The sequence below is a fragment of the Sinocyclocheilus rhinocerous genome, unplaced genomic scaffold, assembly GCF_001515625.1.
Source record: "Sinocyclocheilus rhinocerous isolate Xijiao unplaced genomic scaffold, SAMN03320098_v1.1 scaffold2793, whole genome shotgun sequence".
Taxonomy (NCBI): domain Eukaryota; kingdom Metazoa; phylum Chordata; class Actinopteri; order Cypriniformes; family Cyprinidae; genus Sinocyclocheilus; species Sinocyclocheilus rhinocerous.
The window spans coordinates 10,671-21,212 of NW_015648521.1; the positions used below are offsets into that span (position 1 = coordinate 10,671).

The following is a 10,542-nucleotide window of genomic DNA, read 5'->3' on the forward strand; positions in this document are numbered from 1 at the left end:
AATATTGGTTTTGCTTTGTTTCACAGAACTAATCGTTGCCTGGGTTGCGTACGTATATGTGGGGCGGAGCTATCAAAATAGGGGCAAGACCCTTTTGGGGTAGGGGCGTGTTTGTTTTGGTGATTTCAAATATCAACATTGGCTACCAGAAATCACTTACTCTGCCTTTAAACTCAACTAAATTTGACATGTCAAAATAACTTACATTTACATTGCTAGTATTGTTAGCTAATCGTTTAACTTTTCCTTACACATACTTGTAGTCTACTGGTTACATCCATGGCAATCCCATAATAGTAGGTTTTTTATTAAAGCAATTTGAATTCTTGAATTTAAACCAAGCAAGTTTGACACTTCACCACAATGGTAATACTCCAAAAAAAAAAAAAAATTATTAAAAATAAATAAATAAACAAACAACTTTTTTCCCCAGCTTGCTAACAAATTCATAAATCTTCACTTTGTTTCACTTTTACTCTCCCTGCCCAGTCTGTGCAAAGAGATATGGGCACAAATACATTAAAAAGTATCTAGTTACAAATGACAAATACTTTCCCCATTTAATGTATTTAAGTAATGTGAGAAAAGTGTTTAAGTAAAATTGAAAATTAAAATTTTGAATATGAAGTTATAAAAATACTTAAAAATTAAGATTTTGCGTGATCTATAACATCGTGTGAAATTATGTAAAATGTCAAATCAGCACTGTTGCTGATTTTTCCTATTTTTATTCTCAATATTAGCAATGGCCTTAGCTGCATGATCTTTTAACTCCCTATTTCAAGCAGATATTATTTTTCTTACCATGACAACCGCTTGCATTGAACTTTCCTGTGCAAAAAAAACCACTAACTGTACATGAGAGCTGACAAGATGCACCCTCTAGTGCAGTGGTTTGGCCATACTCCACATAACTGTGCTACTTCTGACATTTGGTCAAAGGGATTTGGAATTTTTGCTTTGACACGTGCAATGTAGAAAGCTGACAGCGGTTGCTCCTAGTGTAGACACGGTAGCTGTACTTCACTGAAGTGGTCTCATTTCTGGAAAATAACCATTACATTTCAAAGTTAGAAAGGAATTAGATTGTCATTCCCTATGGGTTGTAAACTAGTCTATTTTATAATGGTTACCTTTCTGAAATTAGACCACTATGATGACATATGCAGGAAACTCACTACATTTTTGGCATAGAGGATGGGATAACAAAGAAACTGTTATGTCTAGCCAGGTGCAGTTTACAGGTGTAAACTATAAAATACTGAATATAATGTATGATAATGCACTGGGGGAATTAGTTTGCTGGTCCTAATAATGCCAAATGTCTGATTTTAAACTAAAATGAGGCCAATATTTTTAATGGATAGTCATGCACTGCAAATAAACATATTTTAAATGTGTATTTATTGAATAACAGAAAATTAAATACAAAAGTAAACAGAACACAAACTTTGCTGAAGTGATTATTTTGAACAAGTATAAACGTAGAATACACAAAACATTACTTTCAGGCATGTGATCAACTAGAGACAAAAAAGCAGGAAAATCTGACAACGCCCCAAGCACTTATTACTTAAAAATATATAGCCTAGAGTTTATCACATTAAAAGATATATATTATATTGTAATAATACATACTGTTGTCCTGAAAAAATAAAAAGCAGCATTAATATAGGTATTATATTATATTAAGTATTAATAGAATTGTTATTATTAAAGTACCTGCCAAAAGTTTGGAAACATTAGTTATTAATGATTTTGAAATAAATCTCTTCTGCTCACCAAGGCTACATTTATTTGATCAAAAACAAAAAACAGCAATATTGTGAAATAGTATTACATATAAAAAAAGTTTTCTATTTTAATATATTATAAATGTCTTTTATTCCTGTGATAAAAAGCTGAATTGTCAGCATCATTACTCCAGTTTTCAGTGTCACATGACCCTTCAGAAACCATTACAATTGATTTGAAGCTCAAGAAACATTTCTGATTATTATCAATGTTGAAAACAGTTGTGCTGCTTCATATTTTGTGGTAATATATTTTATTTTTCAGGATTCTTTGATAAAGTTCAATGAACAGCATTTATTTGCATTTATCAAATACATTTATTAAAGCATTTATTAAATAGAAATCTTTTGTAATTTTTTAAATGTCTTCACTTTTCACTCACTTCATCACTTTAATGTATGATGAATAAAATTATTATTTTCTCTCTCTATTAAAAGTTTACAGTGTGGCAGGCTATCATTGTTTCCACAAAAATGTTAAGCAGCAAAAACTGTTTTTTAACATTGATAAAAATAAATAGTAAATGTTTCTTGAGCAGCAAATCATCATATTAGAATGCTTTCTGAAGGATCATGTGATGCTTCTCTTTGTAAACAACAACAAATTTATAAACGATTCTAATGACGAATGTTGCGGTGCCAAATGCAAAATGAAAGTTAACATTAGAAATGAAAAATGAAAGCTACTCTAGCGCAGCTAGCATTTACAGCAGACATGTAGCGTGCCAGACTATAGTCTATATTTATATAATTACATCACAACCGTTGCGTATTCTATGATAGTACTAAGCAATCTCAAATTCTCACCAGCATTCATTAAAAAGTTTCCGGGTGAGTAACACGCTTCAGCGCTGATTCTACCATTTGAAGCCTTTTAACTGTCCTGCAGATGGCGCCGCGAGCTCGTCCAGCACTCTACCATTCCGTCTATTTGTATTAGAAAACATAACCTTTTCGCAGTTTATTTAGTTAATTGCTTAAGGCCATTTCACGATTTCAGTCATCATGCAGTAACCAGTATCACACATGATTTTAGGCCGAAATAACCGGATTAATCCGGACGAATCACATCCCTGTACTTTAGCTAAAGTGTTTTATCAATACTGAGGCCCTTTGCCCACAATGTTCATTAAAAAGATTTTTACAAATGATAGGGGTAACTGAAAATCTTTGACGCGATTCTGCTTTTATGCTGCTTGTGTTAGCACAACTTAAACAAAAGTTAGTGCAATGTTAACAAAAACTGGTAAAAAAGTACTTTGAATTTCCACAATTGTAACAGAATTTTCTCTTTCTGTCTTTTGACGTCATATACCTGAAAAAACTATAATAGGAACAGTTTAATGGTATAAAATGCTGCTAATTAAACAATAAATCAACAGCCTTAATGTAAATATTAATTTAACATGTTACTTTTTTTTCCACAACTTATTAATTCACGTGTTACATTTTTAAATGCAATTAACAAATGTGCAATATCACACGAGTGCTGTTTGTGTCCAGAACAGCGTGCAAATGTGATATTTATTTTATACAACAGTTCAATAAATAAGAATTTAATATTGTGTTATAGTATAGACAGAATGTTACATATTACATGTTACATATTAAAGCCACAGCAGAACTGTTGTGCGTCTCTGAACAAAACACAATTTCTGAATGAATCTGCGTTTTGAACGAATCGGGTGAACCAATGATTCAAAGGCCCATTTATAAAGAGAGCCATTTACTTCATTCCTGAATAAATCTGCCGTTTGAATGAATGAATGAACGACTTATGCATTAAGACATTTACTGCCACCTACTGGCAGTTAGGGCTGGGCGATAAAACAATAACGATAATTATCGTGATATCATTTTCCTCAATAAAATTATAAGAGTTCGATAAATGTTCGATACAATGTTTATATGCCAAAAGTGGTACTCATTTGAAGCCACACCGATCATTTATTCGCTCAGCTCAAAGTTCAAACGGCAGCACAGCGCGAGCTCACTAGAGCAGATGTGTTTAATGTGCTAAGACTCGGTCACGCGAGCACTAAACAGCGATGTGAGATCGCGGGCCCCACAGACCTCTGGGCCCTGTGCACTGTCACCCTGTTCCTCCCACTAGCGACGCCCCTGAATGTAGACATGTATTAAATGGATTAAAGAAGTGAATATAATTACAGTATTTTTTAGTGATTAAGTTATAGCCTAGCGGTTTTGCATTTACTGTATACTTAATGTATTTAGACTACTGTTTTTCATACAAATACCTTGAAACCATATAGTTACTTTAAATTTTTGAGGTGCTATCAAAAAATTGAGGTGCTATATGTGTGGTTTTAACTTTGGTTATCATGATCTAAATGTGTGCTACTATGAAAGACCAAAAAATAACTAGAAAAGTGTAAAGAATTCAAAAACGTGAAGTGCTTGTCATGTTCTGACCAGAAAGACTAGTTTAAAACCACAGTTATCGGTCTGATTTATACAGATTTCAATTGGCGCCAAAAGTGGTACTCATTTGAAGCCACACTGATCATTTATCTGCTCAGCTCAAAGTTCAAACGGCAGCACAGCACGAGCTCACTAGAGCAGATGTGTTTAATGTGCTAAGACTCGGTCACGCGAGCACTAAACAGCGATGTGAGATCGCGGGCCCCACAGACCTCTGGGCCCTGTGCACTGTCACCCTGTTCCTCCCACTAGCGACGCCCCTGAATGTAGACATGTATTAAATGGATTAAAGAAGTGAATATAATTACAGTATTTTTCTGTGATTAAGTTATAGCCTAGCGGTTTTGCATTTACTGTATACTTAATGTATTTAGACTACTGTTTTTCATACAAATACCTTGAAACCATATAGTTACTTTAAATTTTTGAGGTGCTATCAAAAAATTGAGGTGCTATATGTGTGGTTTTAACTTTGGTTATCATGATCTAAATGTGTGCTACTATGAAAGACCAAAAAATAACTAGAAAAGTGTAAAGAATTCAAAAACGTGAAGTGCTTGTCATGTTCTGACCAGAAAGAGTAGTTTAAAACGGTTATCGGTCTGATTTATACAAATTTCAATTGGGAGCAAAAATCTGCCTTTAGAAAAATGTGAAAATTATCGTGATGATTATCGATATCGACTGATATGGAAAATCTTATCGTGATCATTTTTTTGGACACATCGCGCTGCCCTACTATTTCATATTTACATGTTTATAATAATACAAAAATTTAAAAATCTGGGGGGAAAAAATCCTTATTAATAAAAAACTAATTAAATAGATAGTTCAGCCCAAAAAGAAAAAAAGAATATGAAAAGGATAAATTATTTTTTTTAAAGCTACTTTTTGTGATGTCTATTTCATGCTTTTCTCATGTAACACAATAATGGCTTTAAAATACATTTGTGGGCAATTTCTCAGCCAAATTTGATGTGCGAATTAATATGTGATTATTAGATTTATCACAACATTGTGTAATTAATTAGATTACAAATTTGAATCATCCTAATTTACATATACATATGATTTATTTTATAGAACGGGAAGGCATATTTCAGAACTGAGGCCACAACTATCTTCTTCAGAAACATGTCTGATGGCATTATAGAACTGGCTTGTCTTGGCCGTCCATTTCAGTTGGGAATGCTGTATGACTGCAGGAGCGATGCTCTCATTCCAGGTAATACAATCACACGAATAAATCAAGAGTGATATGAAATAAGATGACATACATACATGGGTTTGAGGGAATGGAAATTATGGTGAACATTTCAGTTTCTGTTTTTCTTAAACATTATCTAAACCAGTGGCATGCAACCCTTTTGAGAAGCCATTAAATTTTTTTCTTGTGCTGAATTAAGCCCCATCATAAAAAACACTATGTACGGTAATACCCCCTCATTTACAATTGTTTTAAAAGCACAAGGCCACAAAAGATCTATGATCTATGAAAGACCCCCATATTCTATGGCACAACAACATTATGATATTTATACATATTTATGACTATTCCAACCTTTAGTATTGCATAACGGTGTCCTTGTGAAGATACAACAGTAATTAACCAGAGGCCGAAAGATATAAACAAAACATATGCCCATTACAGAGGACAAAATTAATCTGGCCTTAGGAGACGGAAACTGAAATTAAATTGTATTTGTTTGGTATTAGCAAGTTTCTTTGTTTGTTTTTTTGGATGAATTTAACAGGCAACATATACATTCTTTAAAGGAATATCTCTCTGGGACTTTGAAATGCTGAAGAAGAATATTAACATACGGCCGCAGCCAAATACTGACTTCAAAATAATTGCCTCAGACTCTAGTGAAGACAAAGTAGCAGCTCTGAATGTTTCTGCATCTCTTGAAGCCAGCTTTCTGAGTGGATTAGTCAGTGTTAAAGGATCAGCAGACTATTTAAATGACAACAAGAAGTCCAAACATCAGTCTCGAGTCACCTTGCAGTATCGGACAACTTCACGTTTTGAGCAGTTAACTATGGAGCATCTTGGCGCAGGAAATGTAAAGCACTGCAATGTATTTCAGGAGGGCTCGGCCACACATGTTGTTACAGCTCTACTGTATGGAGCTCAAGCATTCTTTATTTTTGATCGTGAGGTTTCGTCTAATGAAAACCATCAAGAGATACAAGGTGACCTCCAAGCGTCAATCAAAAAGATACCTTCAATATCAATAGAGGGTCAGGCATCTTTGAAAATGAATGAAATGGAACAAGAGAAAATGAACAAGTTCAGCTGCACTTTTCATGGCGATTTTGCCCTGGACAACAATCCAGTCTCCTATGTAGATGCCATCAAGGTGTACTCGGAGCTACCAAAACTGTTGGGAGAACATGGAGAGAATGCTGTGCCCATGACCGTGTGGCTTTACCCTCTGAAAAAACTAGATTCGGCAGCTGCTCAGTTAGTCAGGGAGATCAGTGTTAGCCTGGTACGACGAGCCCAACGGATCATGGATGGACTGGATGATTGTGACGTTCAATGTCAAGATCTGATGAGGGACGATATTGCCATTCAATTCCCTGAAATCAAAGACAAGATCAGAAAATGTAAAGATCTTCTCTCAGAGTACAAAACTGTTCTTCAAAAACATCTCAGCAGGCTACTTCCATCCATAAGGAGTGGAGGAGAAGAGGAACAGGAGCTTGCAGATTATCTGAACAGAAATGAAAGATCCCCATTTCAGGGGGCTCTGGTAACCAAGTATCTAAACGAGCGAGAGCGAGAGATGAATGTTGTTAGATCTTACCTTGACATCATGAAAGATGTCCCTGTTATTTCATCCAGCAACGAATTGGACAAAGTTGTCTTGAAAGCGTCCAATAACTACGTGATAGCTTTCGCACTCTCATCCTTAAACGAAGACGAACCGTACCTTTCAGACTTGGGGAATTACCTTAAGGAACAATCCTGTAAAAATGGAGAGCAAGTAAGTTATAATCTAAACTCTTCAAAGAAGACAGAGAAATGGTTTTGCTCAGGGGATGTAACAGCATTCACCAGGGAAAACATACAGGCCTTCCTAGATTTCAAAGAAGCCAATAAAGGGAAAGAAAACATTGAATTCTGCATTGCATCAATCCCAGATGAACTCAGCACTGCTTCTTCAATTCATGTTTATGAAAGAGGGAGACTCATCAGCTCACAGTATGAGCTTCCTTCAAAACCACCAATGCCAATTTTCTTGAGGGCTGAGCACGACTGCATTCATTTGCAAATCAAACCCCCTGATCGTGGTGTTAGCTGTGTGGACTCGTACTGTATTTCATATCAGTCTGCACAGAGCACTGAATGGACAGAGGTGTATACTGATGGAGTTGCTGATCAGGTCACTGTCAAGCAGTTACAACCATATAAAGAATATTGTTTTACCTGCAAGGCTGTGTGTCGTCCAGGAGTAAGTCTGACAAGTGACACAACATCATTCTCCAGGACTCGTCCATGTGCTCCTCCTGGAGCACCTACCGTAAAACAAGTAGAATCTGAGTCAGCAACTTTAGTCTGGGATGTTCCTGCATCTGTGGGTGAGGGAGTTCTGATCACTGGATACGTGTTGGAATCCAGAGAATGCACAAAGGAACATGAAAATGAAAAGCTGTGGAAGTCTGTGAAATCTACAAACAGGGAGTGCATTCTGCATGAACTGAAAAAAGAGACAGATTACACAGTCAGAGTTTCGGCAATTTGTGTTAATGATGAAATGAGTCTCCCCAGCTCAGAAACAGTGCTTTCTGCATGTTTGAAGAGGAGTAAACATTCAGGTGCGGTTGGAAGTGGGCTGTTCAAAAATCAATCTTCACGTATAAACAAGGGGCAATCCTTCCATTTATAGACTGAATCTATACCAAAAAATGAAAGAGAATGATTTTAATCAGTATGTCTTTGGAAGAAAAGTGGAGGATGTGAAAAACAAAGTAATTCTTCTGTTGGGATCGACAGGTGCAGGAAAAACCACACTCATCAATGTGATGGTCAACTACATACTAGGTGTAAAATGGCAGGATGCATTCATGAACTGAAAAGAGAGACAGATTACACAGTCAGAGTTTCAGCAATTTGTGTTAATGATGAAATGAGTCTCCCCAGCTCAGAAACAGTGCTTTCTGCATGTTTGAAGAGTAAACATTCAGAAGAGGTTGGAAGTGGGCTGTTCAAAAATCAATCTTCACGTATAAACAAGGGGAATCCTTCAATTTATAGACTGAATCTATACCAAAAAATGAAAGAGAATGATTTTAATCAGTATGTCTTTGGAAGAAAAGTGGAGGATGTGAAAAGCAAAGTAATTCTTCTGTTGGGATCGACAGGTGCAGGAAAAACCACACTCATCAATGTGATGGTCAACTACATACTAGGTGTAAAGTGGCAGGATCCCTATCGCTTCAAACTAATCAATGAAGTGACAAATCGCACACAGGCTGAGAGTCAGACACCTAATGTTTCATCTTATGAGCTCTACAGTCAGCCTGGCTTTCAAATCCCCTACTCTCTCACAATCGTAGATACACCTGGATTTGGGGATACAAAAGGAATCACACATGATAAACTGATTACAAAGCAGGTCAAAAGCTTTCTTTGTAGCCCGTTGGGAATTGATCACATTGATGCCGTTTGCCTAGTTGTCCAGGCTTCTCTTGTCCGCCTGAGTGCCAACCAGAAGTATATATTTGATTCAGTCTTGTCAATTTTTGGAAAAGACATTGCAGAGAACATAATTATTTTGGTGACATTTGCAGATGGTAAAGACGTCCCAGCTCTAGAAGCCATCAAAGCAGCAGATCTGCCCTGTCAAAAGAATAAAAAGGGACATCCCTCCCATTTCAAGTTCAACAACACAGCTGTGTATGCAGACAAAAGTGTAGAAAAACACACAGCCGTTGGCAGTGATTCAGATGATGATGAAGACGATGATCAGAAACTGAATGAGATTGTGTGGGCATCAACCTTGAAACAGATGAAGGCTTTTTTCAAGACACTGGGGACCATTGATAGTAAAGATCTGACGCTGACTATAAAGGTCTTGGAGGAACGAGAGCGCCTTGAGAAAGCCATGACAAGTCTGACCCCTCAAATAACTGCTGGTCTCTCTAAAGTGAGTGAGATAAAAAGATTTAAGCAATGTTTAGAAAATCAGAATGACAAGATGGATCAAAATGAGAATTTTGAACAAGAGATAGAGGTGACGAAAGCAAACAGAACCCCTGCAAACTGTTTTAGCATGAATTGCAACACCTGCTTCTTCACATGTCACTCCAACTGCTTCCTCCCTGCAGAAGATCCTGTGCAGACTTGTGCTGTGATGGAGAATGACCACTGCATTATCTGCCCTGGAAACTGCCATTACTCTTTTCATTCAAGAGAAAATTTCCTGTGGACATATGAAACAAAAGTAGAGACAAAAACCATTAAAGAGTTGAAAGAAAACTTCATGGCGGCTAAAGGACAGTTCATGGACACAAAGCAAATGCTTGAAGCACTTGAAAAGGATCTCCGTGGAATTAAGGAAAAACTAATAAAGTTGATCAAATTGTCCACTGATTGCCTAAAAAGACTAGATGAAATTGCATTGAAGCCAAAATCTCTTTCCACAGCAGAATACCTTGAAATCCTGATCAAAACAGAGAAGGAAGAGAAACGCCCTGGATTTGAAGACCGCATTGTTGAACTCGAGAATATTAAAAAAGAAGCTCTTCTCCTGGAAAAGATAGCCAGAGGTGTTCATACACTTGAAGAAGTCGCTGAACTCTGAAAACGGTGACAATGAAGAAAGCTCTTTTGTGTGGTGACTTGGAGATAGCATCTGTGTCAGTCAAACAAAGTGATGACACGAGTTGGTTCGCTCATGTACTTGATGATTTTGGAATAAATTACTTCAAATGCAGTTTATCATAGTTTAGCTTAATTACTGTAGTCACTCTGTTCTGAACATCAAATCCTTTGTTTTCCCATCAAATGTATTCTAACTAGTTGGTTGAATAAAAATATTTCGACCTTATATTTAAAAACATTACCTCAAATTAGCATCAGGTAGCTAGTTAGCTAGCCAGTTAGCATCAGCTAAAAATATTTTTCAAATATGCAATTATAATTTTGTAATTCATAATTATTGATTATATTCTTTTTTAATTTTAAGAAAAAACTGCCTGTACTCTGATTTTGCTGTAAAGGTTTGAAGGAAATTGCTTTGTTTGACTGTGGGGCATTTTATCCCCCCCCCTGCACATGCTCGGGGGAAAATCAGCG

The 10,542-nt window shown here is 36.3% G+C and overlaps 1 protein-coding gene across 1 annotated transcript in view; it reads left to right on the forward strand.

Moving 5' to 3' along the window:
• LOC107709797 (uncharacterized) overlaps positions 1–10,082 on the forward strand; it is a 19,453-nt gene extending 9,371 nt beyond the window's left edge. Inside the window, exons 2-4 of the mRNA XM_016514418.1 lie at positions 5,319–5,460; positions 6,012–8,065; positions 8,435–10,082. Of these exons, the coding sequence (XP_016369904.1) occupies positions 5,370–5,460; positions 6,012–8,065; positions 8,435–10,048 (3,759 nt within the window). The 5' untranslated portion in view covers positions 5,319–5,369 and the 3' untranslated portion in view covers positions 10,049–10,082. The remainder of the gene's footprint in view (positions 1–5,318; positions 5,461–6,011; positions 8,066–8,434) is intronic.
• The last annotated feature ends 460 nt before the right edge of the window (positions 10,083–10,542 follow it).